Source organism: Sipha flava, unplaced genomic scaffold, assembly GCF_003268045.1.
Source record: "Sipha flava isolate LNK unplaced genomic scaffold, YSA_version1 177_pilon_pilon, whole genome shotgun sequence".
In the NCBI taxonomy this organism is placed as follows: domain Eukaryota; kingdom Metazoa; phylum Arthropoda; class Insecta; order Hemiptera; family Aphididae; genus Sipha; species Sipha flava.
Window position 1 is genome coordinate 718,377 of NW_020272091.1, and position 16,621 is coordinate 734,997.

The 16,621-nt window shown below is 27.8% G+C and overlaps 2 protein-coding genes across 3 annotated transcripts in view; both read right to left on the bottom strand.

The window, feature by feature from the left end:
- Window positions 1-1,724: 1,724 nt before the first annotated feature.
- On the bottom strand, window positions 1,725-3,338 carry LOC112680546. The gene is made up of 4 exons (XM_025550668.1): window positions 3,237-3,338; window positions 2,564-2,924; window positions 2,202-2,486; window positions 1,725-2,134 (listed from the first exon to the last, which is right to left on the bottom strand). Exons 2-4 carry the CDS (start codon window positions 2,592-2,594, stop codon window positions 1,863-1,865), a joined length of 588 nt encoding a protein of 195 aa, XP_025406453.1. The 5' UTR covers window positions 2,595-2,924; window positions 3,237-3,338; the 3' UTR covers window positions 1,725-1,862.
- A 7,824-nt stretch (window positions 3,339-11,162) lies between these two features.
- The window catches only part of LOC112680481 (rabankyrin-5), a 28,358-nt gene continuing 22,899 nt past the window's right edge, over window positions 11,163-16,621 (bottom strand). For both annotated transcript variants that reach the window (XM_025550577.1, XM_025550578.1), the window contains 16 exons: window positions 15,562-15,932; window positions 15,282-15,489; window positions 15,047-15,160; window positions 14,253-14,472; window positions 14,041-14,172; window positions 13,851-13,971; window positions 13,601-13,774; window positions 13,422-13,535; window positions 13,197-13,353; window positions 12,668-12,868; window positions 12,415-12,609; window positions 12,235-12,355; window positions 11,930-12,154; window positions 11,720-11,858; window positions 11,553-11,654; window positions 11,163-11,475 (listed from right to left, as the gene is read on the bottom strand). In XM_025550577.1, coding sequence (XP_025406362.1) covers window positions 11,352-11,475; window positions 11,553-11,654; window positions 11,720-11,858; window positions 11,930-12,154; window positions 12,235-12,355; window positions 12,415-12,609; window positions 12,668-12,868; window positions 13,197-13,353; window positions 13,422-13,535; window positions 13,601-13,774; window positions 13,851-13,971; window positions 14,041-14,172; window positions 14,253-14,472; window positions 15,047-15,160; window positions 15,282-15,489; window positions 15,562-15,932 — 2,718 coding nt within the window. In that variant the 3' untranslated portion in view covers window positions 11,163-11,351. The remainder of the gene's footprint in view (window positions 11,476-11,552; window positions 11,655-11,719; window positions 11,859-11,929; window positions 12,155-12,234; window positions 12,356-12,414; window positions 12,610-12,667; window positions 12,869-13,196; window positions 13,354-13,421; window positions 13,536-13,600; window positions 13,775-13,850; window positions 13,972-14,040; window positions 14,173-14,252; window positions 14,473-15,046; window positions 15,161-15,281; window positions 15,490-15,561; window positions 15,933-16,621) is intronic.

Genomic DNA, 16,621 nt, shown 5'->3' on the forward strand with positions numbered 1-16,621 from the left:
AAATAATATGTTCCCAAGCAAAAATTATCAATGTAGTAGTAAGTATCTAAATATGATCATAATATTATGACTTGTGTGTGTGTGTGTGTGTGTGTGTGTACAGCGTGTGTATAATACGTTTATAGTATTTATACAAACTATTAATATGATTTCCAAGTCAAAACTCTAAAATATAAAAATGTTAAAGAAAAACCGTGTTCATGTAAAAGTTAATTTACCATCTCAGGTTCATGGGGGGGGGTTCTGACCCCCATAACCCCCCCATGGATACGCTACTGATAAGACCAAACGAACGGATAAAAACAAATAGCTCTTGTATGTATTTAGAGAAAATCGTAAATAATATGAACTTTGGTACTAGTTACATTATTGTATAATAACGCTGCATTTGAATGGATATCAATAACGTTGCACATCGAGTGGAAACGACGAGCTATTATTCTTTTTGGTTACGTATTTTTAGTTAATAATATGTAAACAACTTTTGTAATAAATTTAATTTTCATTCTTAACTTGGACAAGGTTAAATCGTTTATTTTCATTTCGATGAATGTTGTAAAACCTTTAGGTTTTTATATTTTCTTTCCGAGTTCGCGATTCGTTTGATATTAATTACTATGATACACTTAGCTGACAACCATTTTTTCGTTAATAAAAATTAATCACATACCAGGGTTATTCACAGGGGCCGTTTGAACATTTACATCTTACGGGGGGACAGATTAATTTGTAATGATTTAAAAAATTATTGTATTTATCTGTTAAATTATGAGTGAAAGATTTATTTGTTTTTCTTTAAATCATTACTTATTATATTATACATTTTTAATATTACCTCTCCGATGATTGTGTCGGTCTGCCTCTTGACAACCGTAGTTGACTTTTCAGATATGGAATAAGGTGATAAATTTATATTTTAAAATGATAATAACTTTTTTTTTTAATTCACTTATATTAATTTTATTTAAATTATTTATACACACATTAATACACTTATTTTAAACTTTTACAGAACGTTTTACGTTTATTTATATCTTTCTGCATAGACGATCTGCGTAGTCTTTTACACTCGCCTTTGACCGTCTATACAAAAGAATATCAAGAACGTGCGTATCCTGGTGTTTGAAAATTTTGCTCCTTATATTTAATCACCTGTATGTGTGTGTGTGTGTGTCATATTTTATCTTTAATACTTATGACTTATTCTTATATTTAATGTGTACTGAATATTATAATTATTTAACTGTACATTCAATTTTTTTAAAAATATATGAATGCTTAGGCGCATATCATTACAAATTTAAACAACCCACCTACCCAGAAAAAATTGTTCCGGCTTCATTCAATTTACATTGTAATTGAAGAAGAGATAACAATCACCGTGGTTATGAATTTATTTCGTATTATTAAATTAAAAGAGTGGAATTAAACAATTAAATTTACTACGTTTGACGCTACAAATAACACGGGGTAAACGCAGCATCTGGACGCCGCACAGTGGTCTGTATTGTAAATTAGCTTACATTAATTAATACCTTCTTAATATGAGTTAAAAAGATTATGTTAAATATCAATTCTATTAGTTTTTAACATGCTGAATCCAAATTTCTTATCAGTTTTTAAATCAACACCTAATTAGGGGTAAAAAAAGCTACTTTCCTAAATGTTCATAAAACTTGTATATTGAACATCAATTAATTTACATGTTCTAAGGGTGTATCTAATTATAATATTCATTCTGTAATCAACCCCTAGTTATGGGTAATAGGGGATGTTTTTAATTTTTAAAATTAAATTATATACATTTATCAATATTTAACATTGTAAGTAATATAACTATAAAAAAGTACGTTAACAATATATTATAGTAATGTCACTATCACATCACAATCACTGTTCAAATTTGTTTCGTCTAACTGCATTACATTCAATAACGATTTAGTTTCATTTGATAAGTCTTGTAATTTTTTTTTTTGAAGTAATCTTATGGTCGATATTAAAGGGTCAGATGATATTAATAACACATGTAAGAGGTCTTTGTTTGTGTTTATTCTTGAATTTTTTCTTGTGTGGTGTCTTCTGTACATTTTGTAATCTTTATTTCGAGATTCTTGAGCCTCCTCTGATAAATGTCCTAAAAAAAAATTTTAAATGTGCTTCATTATTCAAAAAAAAAAAATAAAAAAAGTAGAAATACTTACCTATCGGTAAAACTGCATAACGAATAACATCAGCACCGTGTATTAATATTTTATGTACGCTGGATGGCATATAAAACCAGGGATATAAGGAAATAAAAAGTTTAGCTGTTTGTACACCATACTCATCAAATGAATTTGTATCAATATCTTGGCCACTTGCCATAACCATTAGAATATTTTTAAAACGTTCAATCAGGTTTAAATTAACTCCTGTGATCTCTGCCGATTTCTCTGCATTTCTGAAAAATGTCCTAGCAGTATTTCCATCATTTGAGGTCCCGTGTTCTATAAAAATAACGATTACACCAAATAAATAGTTTTTAAGAAAAATAAAAAATTAGGTTACAAAAATGTATGATTACCTTGCAGTACCACATCAACTAATAAGCCCATCTCTGAACGAAAATTGTTCTGAATCACATTTTTCCGTGCTTTAAATATTTCTAATTAACCATGCACTGTTATTTTTATAAAAAATGTGAATATTTCTATTACATTGTATCCATTTTCGTGATAAAACTATCGTATAACTATTTAAGCCAGCATTTATTTTATTTGTGTACTCAAGCATCCAATTTTTCCCATCATACTTCTCACATAACTTTTTAAACAAAAATTTTCTAGACTGTTTGGACTGGGGATTTAGTGGTCCGTTTCCCCGTAATAAATTAAATAAATCATTGTAAGTAAAATTCTGATTTCTAAAATCACGACTACAACTCGCTAAAATAAAATAAATAAAAATAAAATATTATTATTGAAACGGCTTTTTTCCCTAAATTTTCTAACAAGATATTACACATTTGAAAAAATTATGCCAAGTTAATACACAAGTATACGTAAAAAAAATTATATTAGGTTAAACACCAAAAAGTATGTAGAATATTATAGAATAGTTTTGTAATAGTAATAATTAGTAATTTATTAGTGATACCTTTTGAAGTTCTAATAATAACAATTAACCATGATAAGTAAAACATCGTTGTGTCAACTACATCATAAAAAACATAAAAATAATATTATTAATACACTTACCTTCTGCAAAAATGTCCATACTTTAGGTTTCAAAAAGAAAAATTATAACTTAAGTACATGCACACCGCACAGATCGCTAAACGTGAAAGACAGAATAATGCGTGGTATGGCCTCGTTGATCGACATTTCTGTTCCCTAATCGTAATTTTATTGGCTTGATAAGATATAAAAGTTTCTCATAATATGAAATATTGTTTAATTAGGTAATCAGTTTTAATAATTTGATGTCAAATAATACAATAAACATACTTTTAAAAATAGGTTTTGGCAAGCTAATTTACAATACAGACCACTGCGCGCCGCGTCAAGACTCGATGTTTCATCACGTCACCGTACCTACCTCTACGATATTTAATGGAAGGACTTTTCCCGTCCAAATATATTTTTATATAAGATAAATCGCTGACGTCCAATTTTCAGTTGCACAATAATTGCGCAACAATTTCTTCTAAACCACGCTCACATATGCAACTAAACTATCGTGTCAGACTTTGATACATTGGATGTAACATGTTAATTGATTGCGATCAAATAACGATTTGTGATAAAACATTAACTAATTAGTTGGTCAGACTGAGCACATTGTCATACTTCACTACGAAAGTCACTTATGCGATTAAACTGTTGCGCAACTGAAAATTGTCCGGTAACGATTTGCCTAAAAAGTAGAGTATGATTAGTACTAAAAGTAAGTAAGTAATATAATTTGATAATAAATATGAAAAATACGTCTACGGCATTTACGATTGCGTTCAATGCATACACTTGTAAAAACATGTATAGAGAACAAAAGCAGATTTTAGCGTAGAACCTGACCGGTGAGATAGGAATCGCAGAACAACTAGGTATCTTATTTTCTCTATAAACACACACACACTCATAAACTTGGACTCACGTGTATTACATCAACCCCACTTCTATAAGGAAGAAAGGAGAACCGCTATGGCTGAAAATATTATACATACGATGTATATGTAGGCGTGACTAGGGAGTAGCAATAGGGTTAAAAACCCCCCTGTGTACAAATGTAGCACTCCTGTTCTTTTTCAGATCTATATAATCTGTAGTAATTACAATTAAACATTATTTTATTTTATTTTCAGCAATTTCAGCACCAGTATTTGGACTCTAGTTGCGCCCATGGGTGTATAGTGAAAAAACGGATAGTTGGGGAAGCACACACATTCCATTAGCAAAGTATGATGTAGCTCGACGAGAAAATCCCGTACGGTCGTAACGAACACACATACACAAACACAAATGTGCAGCAAATAAGATACGATTTTTCTGCAAGCGTTTACAAACGCGTATCAGGCGCGTGGAATGCGAAAACCGAGTCCAAAATTGTTTTAGGACGAAAAAGAGATAAATATAATTAAGACGCGACGGTGACGTAGTTATAAATGGGATGGTTGCGTGGTTTTGGTATCGCAATGAGTCGTCCGGGGGTCGGGTTTCCCAAAACGGGATGTTATCATTACTATAGCTCGTACGAGGACTCGGTACGGGGGTTGACGAATTCATGGTAGTTTCATTACGTCGCGAACGAAGAATTTTAAGATCACAAACACACCCCACAGTCTCAAATTATAATATACATATATACATAAATATATATATATATATATATAACACATACAGTTGGCGACGACGATCCGAAACTAGAAATGTTGCGGTCGACGCGCAAAACTATTAGTGCTCGGGTTATGGGATGGCGATTTTATCTACGTTACATAAAATATTAATTAATTATTCGATCGCAACGATTGTTTTTGTTGACGATGAGAAAGAAAAAGAGTGAGTGAAAGTGAGAGAGAGAGAGAGAGAAAATATTGATTTCAATTGAATAAAATTTAGAATATCCACTAACAATTTATAAAGTTAAAATAATTAAACTATTATTTTTATTATTAAAACATGTGCAATTCAAAATGTTTGATTGAAATATATATCTATTTAAGTATTTACGTAAAGAATATAGATGAATCATAAATGTAAGGCACGTCTTGTTCGTAGGATGGGCCCAGTGTCAGCTTGGTTCTGAAGGGCCCAAGTAGGATTTTATTTGGAAAGGCCCCAACCCCCATACTACAAAACTTATTTATTATATTTATATTAAATAAATCTTAAATATGTAAAATGGTCATTAAAATGTAATACATATAGATTCTATATTTGTCATTTTAAATAAAAAAAAATAAATTTAAAAATTCTCTTAATCTAAATTTACAGGTTTCAACTTTTATATAAAAAAAAAAAAAAACTATGCGCATATAAAATAAATACATTTAATATATTATATTTCTTTTGACGATTTTGCTATGTCATATATTAGTTTTATTTTATCTAAATTCAAAGTAATATCTTTTCCTATAGCCATAAGCATTAGTGGTTCTAAATGTTGTTGATCGAGTGACGATCTTAATTTTGATTTTATTACTTTAACCTTAGAAATACTCTTTTGCCGATGATTTTGCCAAGTTGATGGCAATAGAATTTTTTATTTAAAAACTTGATACAAATTTTTGTACATACCAGAATGACAAGATAGTTGGGTAACAATTTTAAAAGCACATGCTATACATTTCCAACAGGAATTAAAATTTATCAGTCAAGTTCATCTTCTGAATCAGATGTAATTACTTCATCTATAATATAACCTTAACCATCATTATCGCTCATTATGCCATGTTTTTTTGGAATAATATTAAAATAATAAGAGATAAATTGTTTCAATTCAGGTAATACAAGATCTCTATTAATATCAGATAACTTTGTTACAGTTATCAAGATATATAGGATAGGTATTCTTTAAGCTATTCAATGTATTCGTATATTTTTGGATCTAACAAAATGACTTTTGTGTAGCCGGAAGATATGAGTTATTAATTTTAATGAAAAATCTTTTGAAATAATGAGATGAAAAATTAAATATACCTAATGCAATTAGTGATGATCATAATTGGTCTTGTCTTGCGATCTCATAATACTTTTGCTGCAAGACCAAGACCAAACCAATACCGAAGCTGCAAGACCAACTCCAAAACAAGACCATCACTGCAAGATTCATACAGTCTTGTAAATTTTTTTTTCTTCGAGAACACATTAGTTATCTAAATTTAATTAACTAATAATTTATAACGAAAATAATAAGAAATTATTTGTATTATTATTAAATTTGATCATTATACGAGGAAATGGCAAATTATTGAAAAAATGATTAGGAATAATTGGAATTAATATTACACAATAACATAATATTGTTGTTCATACTTAGCAATTACTGAACATTTTTTTTTCCCAAAATCGAAGAAAACGTCGAAAGTTGTCTTGCTCATAGAATAATTTATGACTTATGTCCAAAATACACATAATTAAAAACTTTTTGTAAAAATAAAATGTGGGTTGTATCTAATAGTAAACCTGATAAGATTTACAGAAATTATTTATTATCAATATATTATATTAAAAGAAACTTAAAAATTTAGTACTACTGTACTGGACACAGGTGAATAAAAGAAGAATAAAAGTTTAATTATAAATAATACATATTATTATCATTAAACCGATATAATTATTAAGCAATTTAATATTTGGAACAAACCATACAGTTTTTATTATTACCCACATAACACAAATACAACTAATGGGTGTATAATAGATATGATTTATAGATATCCATAACATCCTTTAGATATGACTGTAAATCTATTAGATATCTACTAAATATCCAATTGGCCGCTTTTTTATTATTTGATGGATATCCATAAGAAATCAGAAATTATTGAATTAAAACATCCATTAAATATAAAATTATATCCATTAGATATAAAATATTATCCATTAGATATAAAATATTATCCATTAGATAAAAAATAATATCCATTAGATATAATATATTATCCATTAGATATTCATTAAAGTAGAATACAAATTGGAAAAAATGTTTAATAGACAAAATCTTTATTTAATAATAAACAACCACTTAAATATATACAACTTAAAATGTTGAATAATCATTCACTTATGGGCAATGAAATTTGTTCAGTGGAATCTGCACATCTTTTCTCACTAATTTTAATAGAATTAATTTATTATTTTACATTTAACAAATATTTAAGTATTTGTAACTGTAGTAAAAACTAAAAACTAATCAATTAAATTATTCATTAATTCTACTAATTACAAAATATCAATGTCTAATGAACATCCATAAAAATCTACTGTGGCTTATCTACCAGTTACTTTCTATGAATATCTAATATATATCTAATGGATGAGTTGTGTTATGTGGGTATTATTTGTTAAAGTGAACATTAAAAAAACAATAATTTAATTTTTATAAATATTATATTAGTCAATAATAAATAATTAGTAATTACCTATTGATATTTATTATAAATGTACTTGGAACTTAAAAAGATAATTATACTGATAAATTGATTCATTAAATACAAATATAAGTAAAATAATATAAACATAATATTTTAAAAGCAAAGTTACGAGTACCTATAATAAAAATTTAATTGTTTGATTGTTTTATATTATTTATATACTATATAATATATTGAATTAAAGTTTCATCTTAGAAGTCATAGCAAGAAACTTATACAGCTATAACGGGTAGATATTTAGTTCTTTTTTTTTATATTTTGTGAAAATAGCAAGAGTCTTGTAAGAGTCTTGCGCAAGACCAAGACTAAGATGTATATCCAAGACCAAGATCAAGACTGGGTCTACAAGACCAAGACTAAGATTTTGAAAGTTTTGGTCTTAGTGTTGTTTTGATCACCACTAAATGTAATCGCACACAATTAAGTGTTCATTATTTATTTGACATTAACATTTTATCTATTATAGAATAGTAGTGAAATCTACATTGTGGCCAAGTCTGGTATCTTTTAATTCATAACCTCACTGAACTCCTACATTGAAGAGCAACACTTCTCTTTTATTTGTATTGTTCAACACTTGGCCAGTTTTTGAATGAAGCATAAAAAATCATTATCGAATGTATTCATTTATGACTTACGTGGGTGATGGGAAGAAGAGAATTCAGAAAAAAGAAAAAGGTTGAGATTTCTTCTCAAAAAATACAGCGAATCATAGTAGGTAGTGGTATCTACATTGCGGCCAAGTCTAGTTTATGCCTCATTCAGAAACTGGTCAAGTGTTAAACAATACAAATAAAAGAAGAGTGTTGCTCTTTAATGTAGGAGTGCAGTGAGGTTATGAATTAAAAAATATCAGACTTGGCCACAATGTAGATTTCACTACTTTAATAGGCCGACTTTTTTGGGAAGGAATTCGGAACTTGGCCTTTTTTCACCGTTAGGTTTTTTTTTGGGATTTATATTTATCGAACTACAGCACAATTATAAAACATGACTAAGGTAATAATAAGAATGATTTACTTATTCTAACTATAGATTTAAAAATTAAAAGTTAAAATGCTTTATGGGCATGTGTTCTTCGGTAACTATTATATCCAGACGTTTCGTTGTATTTAAATATATATGAATAAAAAAAAAAAAAAGACGGGAGCCCAGGCAGCGACTGCTGCCTAACTGCTTTGGCCAGGCTGATAATGGATGGGCTGCTGCTAACTAAATGTAATTGAAATTATAGTTCGCTTCCATAACAAATTTGGCAGCCTTGGTCTATCGTGTTGAATAGGTTTAAATCTAATTACTAAATCGTGTTTTCAACGGAAAACCAGTGCCGTTTCTAAGAGGAATATTAGAACAGTGGTGTAATTTGCTAATAAACATTTTTTAGATACCTTTATAAAGCCATTATTATTTTCTCGATATTTTAAACACTTAAATTACATTATTGAATCTTAAATGAAAATGAAAACAAATTTAAGTTTTCAAATAAAATATTTATACCATTTGGCTAATACCTGTTTGGTAGATTGTTTAATTATTTGTGTGGAATGCATTGTTATTTACAAGGTTAAATTAGTATAAACAACAATATATTTACTATAATTTTTATTAAAATTTGATAAAAACAAATTTATTCTACCAGTACAATTTTGTTTACTCAACTGAGATTATTTACATACCTATTTATTTTACAAACAGTATGCATTAAGCATTGACTTAAGCCAGGCGTTCTCAAGATTTTGTATTGGGGGAGGGGAATATGAAAATGTATTAAAAGGTGAGCCGTGGGTGCCAAGCCCCTACACCCCTATTTTTAAATAAAAACAACATACATTAAATTAAAATTAATTTAACCTTGTATAGTTTAATTAGTATCTAAATGATAAATATATTATATTATTTTTTTTATCAGGAACTGAAATGTAAATTATTTTTTTTTTAATTTTTCGTTATTCAATATTTAATAGGTTTACATTCAAACTTTTTAGTTCTTACTTAAAACTAGTTCCATAATATGTTAATGATATATCATTATATTCCAGATTTGGCTTTATTATCCAAGATGCTTATGAGGTCAGAAAATTTCTTTTAACCCTGTATAGGTTAATTTTATTTCCACTTTATTATGAATTTAGATATAGGTATTAAAACTCTCAGATTTTTAACATTTAAAGACACAAAATGTTTATTTTTATTAATATTATATTAAAAAGAATTCATATTTTGGTCGGTTGGCATTAGCTAGACATAATCTATAACTTAAATTATGTATCATATTACTTATAGGTATATCATTTATGTTTAAATAAAGATATCTAATTACCAACTATGCCTTATGGTTTTGAGTGTTGGGTGGTTGATAGGAAAATATAATAGAGTACAAGGGTTGTGGAAATGAGAATGCTTAGATGGATAAGTGGAGTGACAAAAGAAGATAGAATAAGGAACGAATATATGAGAGGAAGTATTGGTATAGAGTTGATAGTGGATGAAAGAAAATAGACTGAGATGGTTTGGGCATGTGATGAGGAAGGAAGAAACAAAAGCAATAAGAGTAGTTATGAAAGTGAACATTGAAGGGAAAAGAGAAAGAGGAAGACCAAAAAAGAGATTGTTGAATACCATAGTACCAACAACCTTCATAGAACCTACTAAAAGTTCATCAGATTGAAATACATCAGAGGAAAATAATATATGGGTATTATAAAATTAATTGGTAGTTATATTATTTGAACAAGTTGAAATAATATTTTTATTTATAATTCCTCCAATAATTTTTGGAGTATTATAAACAATTTGTAAATTAACTACCATAAATCACAAAATAAAGAGATACAAATTTATTTTGTATCCATTGCATCAGTGTACATTGTCTTTTTAATTTTAATCATTATTGTATCCATTTTCTTAATAAATGTAATTTAATTTGTTTATTATTATTAATTTATAATTATAATAATATATTTTTTGAGATATAAAGAAAACATTCTGTAACATCAATACACATTTAATATTTAATAAAAGTTATATTGCATATTAACAGTATAATTTTTAAATAGTTATTACAATATAAGTATTTTCTTAAGTTGTAATTTATTATTTTATTTCTAACAGTTAATGCACTGTTGATAATAACCTTTAATAAAATACATCTAATATCAAATATACTGATATTATTGACCCATGTATTAATAAATTGATGGTAATTTTTCAAAATAAATAATTACATGAATTACAAACATTTAAATTATAACAATAATGAATAATTATATTTTGGTCATTTAGGTTAAATAGAGACATTTCAAATAATGTTTATAACTACACGAGAATAAAAAAGTATAAGTAAAAAAAGTACGGAATAAAAAATTAGTGGATAATTATACTTTTTAAAGCACCAAATGAATGATACTTGTTAATCAGTTAATCAGATATTTAATTATACAAAACTAAGTAATAATAAAAGTATAAAGTAATTAATTATAACAACAATATATAATAGTACATTTAAAATAATAATAAATAAAATTTGAAGAAAAGAAATTATTGAACTGCATTTTGGAATAAAATAATAAATTACCTATTTTATAAATATATTAAAGATCCAGAAGGTTTTTATTGTGGGTGCAAAATAAATTAAAATCGTTGAAATAGATATAAATTCGCACTTATAGTATCAAAATGAATAATATCAAAACAGATGAGTGACATAGTCACAATGTATCCTTTAACAGCCTTGTAAAACTTGAAAACAAGACCCACACACTCGAACTGGTTTCACTAGCCCATATTTAATGATAGGAACTTCTTGAGTAGAGCATTTGCTACATAATAATCTACCACAATGACGACTAGGATATAAAAATAAACAAAAGTTTAAAAATTAAAGGATTAAAAATAATTTACTTTCCTATCTGTAGCTACTTACCAATGATGCTTACGCGTTGTAAAACCAAATTTCAAACCACATTCCTGACATACTTCACATCCATCAACCCAAGGCGGTTCTTTTGTTAAGCTATCAAGCAACCTGGAAACAAAACAAATTTTTTTTTAAATAAGTTACATTATAAAAAAAAAAAAATGCCTATTTACCTAGACAACAATTGAGTAGTGGCCATCTGACAGTTGAATATAGTAATACCATCGTTATTCATTGCTCCAACACATGCACCAGCTTTTACTAAAGTTCTACATAGATTGCCATTGCCTTTCATATATGCTAATAGTAATGCTATAATAATCACCATTATAATAAAATGATAATAAAAAATAATTTAAAGTAATTTTTTCATTAAATAATACCTGTATTTCCCTCGGCATCTTGTACTTCAAGAGGATACTTTGGCATGTACTCTAAAAATACTTCACATATAGCAGCAGCACTTTCCTTACTATGTTTAGCCAGCTCATGAAGTGGATTTCGACATTTAAGAGTTAATGCTTCGGCATTGATTTGGGACTCTCCCAATAAAGTTTGTACAACTTGTAAATGACCTTCGCGACATGCAATATGTAATGCATTTTGTCCTGTTAAAAAAGTTTAGCAAGGTACTTTCATTATTATAAATAATATATTACAATACATATTTTATTGATTATTAACTGACCTTCACAATCAAGTGCATCAAAATTGGCATTATTGGTTAACAAGGCGTTCACAATTGGTGCATGGCCTGTTTCACTAGCTATATGCAATGCTGTTCTTTTCATTGTATCTTGATCATTTACCTAATACAGAAAAATAATTGTAGTAATTAATATTATTAGTTGAATAAATGCAGTCATACCCTGGCTCCAGCTAAAATGATACTGCGCACTAACATTTCATTGCCTGTTGCGGCTGCCAAATGTAGTGGAGTAGTTTGTAATTCATTTTGAACTCTTGAGTTAACATCTACATTGACAGAGAGTAAAAACAATACACTTTCAATATCACCTTTTTGAATAGCCATATGTAAAAAGTTGCACCCTTTGTTGTCAAACTTAAAATTAAAAAAAAATTATAATACTTGTTTCGCATTTTTAATTTATTTAGTTTACTTGTTCAGCAGCAGCTGGTAACTTATCCAAAATTGATCGAGCAGCTTTGTCATTACGACAAGTAAGAGCAGCTGCAAAAGGTGTAAGCCCAGTACGATCTCTCTTAGTTAAATCAATTGATGGATGACAAAGTAATAATGTAATAATTCCAGCATGTTGGTTTTTAATTGCCACATGAAGCGGAGTTTTGTGTTCTGCATCCTATTAATTAAATAACTATCCATATCAAATTTATACTTCTTTATTTTAATATATAAAATATCACTTAAATTAATGATTAAATTAAATTCCAAAAAGGTACTTAAAGTAGTTTAAATAAAATTTATGTTAATTTAAATACATTTTTTTTTGTATCCAGTTAAATTATTATTATTTCTTTTTTTTTTATCTAATAATTGGTTATCATTTATCACTAAAGATTTTATAAAGGTGGTTTTTATTATTGGGTTATATTGAAATATGCATTTAGTAGATGGATTATCAGAAATTGATTTAAGATATGAATAAGTAAACATAAAATATTATTTACCCAAGCATTAACATTAGCTCCATGTTCTAATAATGTCTGAACTACACTTTGTAGGCCCCAATGACAGCATAAGTGCAATGGAGATGATTGATCTTTTGATTCTTCGCCACCACGACCACCAGGCCCTGGTTTTCTAGGGCTGTTTATATCACAGCCACTGCATACAATTGTTAAAATGTTATTATTACAAATAAAAATAAAATTGAAAAATATAATAAATTTTACCTTCGGATAAGAAAACGAGCAGCACTTTCAGAATTTTCATCAATTGCTCGATGCAGAAGAGTTTGCAAACATCCCTCTGGCCCTTCACTCCACGAATCTGTGTCTACACCATACCTATTCAATAAATATTTATTAAAAATTTTTTACTTTGATTTCATTGAATACACTGAATATTTTACTTGACAAGAGTAGAAGCAATATCTTCTTGCTCAGAAGTTAAAGCAAGCCATAAAATAGGATCGCTATTTGATGACGGTACTGCCATATCTACTCCACGCTTACATAATTCTTCGACAACAATATTTTGACCACTAATTGTTGCAAGTTCTAAAGGTGTCTGATCATCTTGTGTCCTGAAATAATATTTAAATATAAATTTAGTAAGTAAAGTATACATTTATTTTTCTAATGAAGTTAGTACTGTCTTACTTTGAATCAAAATTTGATCCTTGTTTCACTAAATATAAAGCTGTTTTTTCATCACCTTTCAATATTGCCTGATGCAAAAGTGTCAAACCTTCTCCATTTCGCATGTCAATATCAGCACCACCTGTTTAAATGATATAATGTAATATTATAGTTGATCATTATAAAAAAAGGTTATAAACCTAGTATTCACCAGCAATGAGATCAGGTACAATGTGTTGCATATCAGATTTTAATGCTAAAGATAATGGTGAATCCCCTAGTGAATCACGTAGATTTAAATTGACTATAGAAAATCCTTCTTTAGGTTCTGCTGTAATGGTATCTAAACATTAAACCATTATTAACAAATTTATTACAAACAAAATTTAGAAAATTAGAAAATAAAAATATAAAATAACTTACTGTGATAGTGAAGCATAGCATTAACAGCTCCTTCCTGTTTGTTAATTATTGCTATATGTAAGGGAGTAAGTCTGTATGCAGTTTGCAGACCACTGTCTGTGCTCAATATAACACTATCAGGTGGTAATGTTTGTAAATTTGGGTTTGCTTGAAATTCGAGTAAGCGTCGAACAAGACGTGATAATCCTCTTTTACATGCAACATGTAATGCGCTTTCTCCCTAAGACAACAAGATTTAAAGATTTTAAACATCTATGATTGATCTATTAAACATAAAGAATTTAAAAAGTATATAGGTTTTAGTATTTTATTTATAACAGCATATGGTTTGATTGAAATAAGTTAGAATATACATTTTGTTAGTTGATTTTAATGTTTAGAAAAATATAAAATAAATTATCTATATAGGGATATCAACTAATTTAAACATATATGTTTCATGAATGTGAATTTGATTATTATGAACTTAAACATGTAACAAATTAGAAATTAAAATAAGTATAGAATAAGATTCTTATCATAAATTGTATACTTAGTAAATAATGTATTTTTTACATTGAAAATAAAATAATTGTATAGCTATATTGAATAAGTAATTTTATAAAAAACTAAATTTTATTAATTATTGATTATTAAACATTATTCTTTATAAATTAAGTTTTTAAATTGAAAGTTATACAAAGTTTTTAAAGTATTTAGTATTAAGTTCAAGAAAAGACTTGGTATTTGTAAAAAAAAATATAGAAAAACTTTGATAATTTTATTCGAACCATAAAATAATGAACTTTTCTTACTAGTTTGTTTGTGTAATTAATGTTATTACAGTGAGATGTAATGAAAAGAGCAGCTTCTTCAAGACTTTCATCGGCAACAATGTGTAACATAGAATTTGATGTTTTCTTATAAATCTAAAACAAATAAATCATTTATGATATGCAAACTTAAAATACAATGAATTTTATGTTAGTATAATTCCATATCATATTTTGCGTTCAATAATTTTTTTAAGTTGTATTATGCCTGACTTACTGGATTAGGATTTGCTCCAGAGGAAACCAAACGATTTGCAAAGCTATCATCGACATCAAGCTTAAGTGTATTAATTAATGCGTAGTATAATGGAGTATGATCGTCAATTGTTTGAGCATTTAAGTCAATTTTTCCAGATTGAGAATATTCTAATAATAATGTTAGTATATCATTGTTGTGAACCAATACTGCTAAATGTAGAGGTGTACTAAAAAATTAAATAAATGTTATTTATCAACAGACATAAATCATTAATCATTAACTGTTTTATAGTACTAACAATCCTTGACTGTTAGGCAAATTAGGATCGAGTCCAGACTTGAGAAGAGACCGGGCTACGGCAGTCATAGCAAATGCAGAATCTTCGGATCCAAAATGTGGCGATGAACTGGCAATCAGATGAAGAGCTGTATCACCTTGATCGGGAGTGACTGAATTGACTGATGCACCATGTGCCAACAAAAAGTTTGCGGCATACGTATCACCTCTTTGTACGGCTAAATGCAAAAGCGTATATCCATTTCGGTCACGAATATCTGGATCAGCCTGATTTTCGCACATCATTTCTGCAATACTGGTTTGATGATCACGTAATGCTAAATCCAAAGCCGATTCACCTTTATTATCCAGCTCATTAATTTTGATGTTCAACTGCAATCAAAATATTATATTACAACTTTAAATGGTAAACCAATTGTACATCGTTAATAATGGACTTTTCTCAAAATAAATATTATTTATGAGTAAATGAGAATAAATAAATACGTGTACTAAGCACTAAAAATTAAAAAGATAAAATAACGTTTATTAAAGTACCACAGGGTCAAATATGATGATTTAAACCTAATTGATGATAAAAATAACATTACCTGATACTAAGATACATTAAAGTAAATTGTAATTGGTTACAGAATTGATTTGGCAACTAACAATTATGTGATCATAAATTTAACTATAACATATTGATATCGAAATGTTAACACTAAATTAATTTAAATGTTACCTATCATTAAATATTATTTTTATTAATGTTCGTTCATTTTAGAAGTATAAAAATTTAAGTTCAATATTATATATATATTTATTATATTATTATATACGGTCGTAATATTTTCATAAGAATAATTAAATTAGGTAAAGTATTATTTTACCGAAAAGTTCAGATCTCACAAGTGTTAAAAAAATATATAATTAATACATATCACCGTCAGTTATGCCCCCCCCCTACAGGTTGCGGATATAAAACCAACTAACAAATAGCAAACATGTAAAAAGTTGGCCCTACGTCATATATAATAAATAATATATAAACTGTACACATGTGCAGACCACCTTTATGG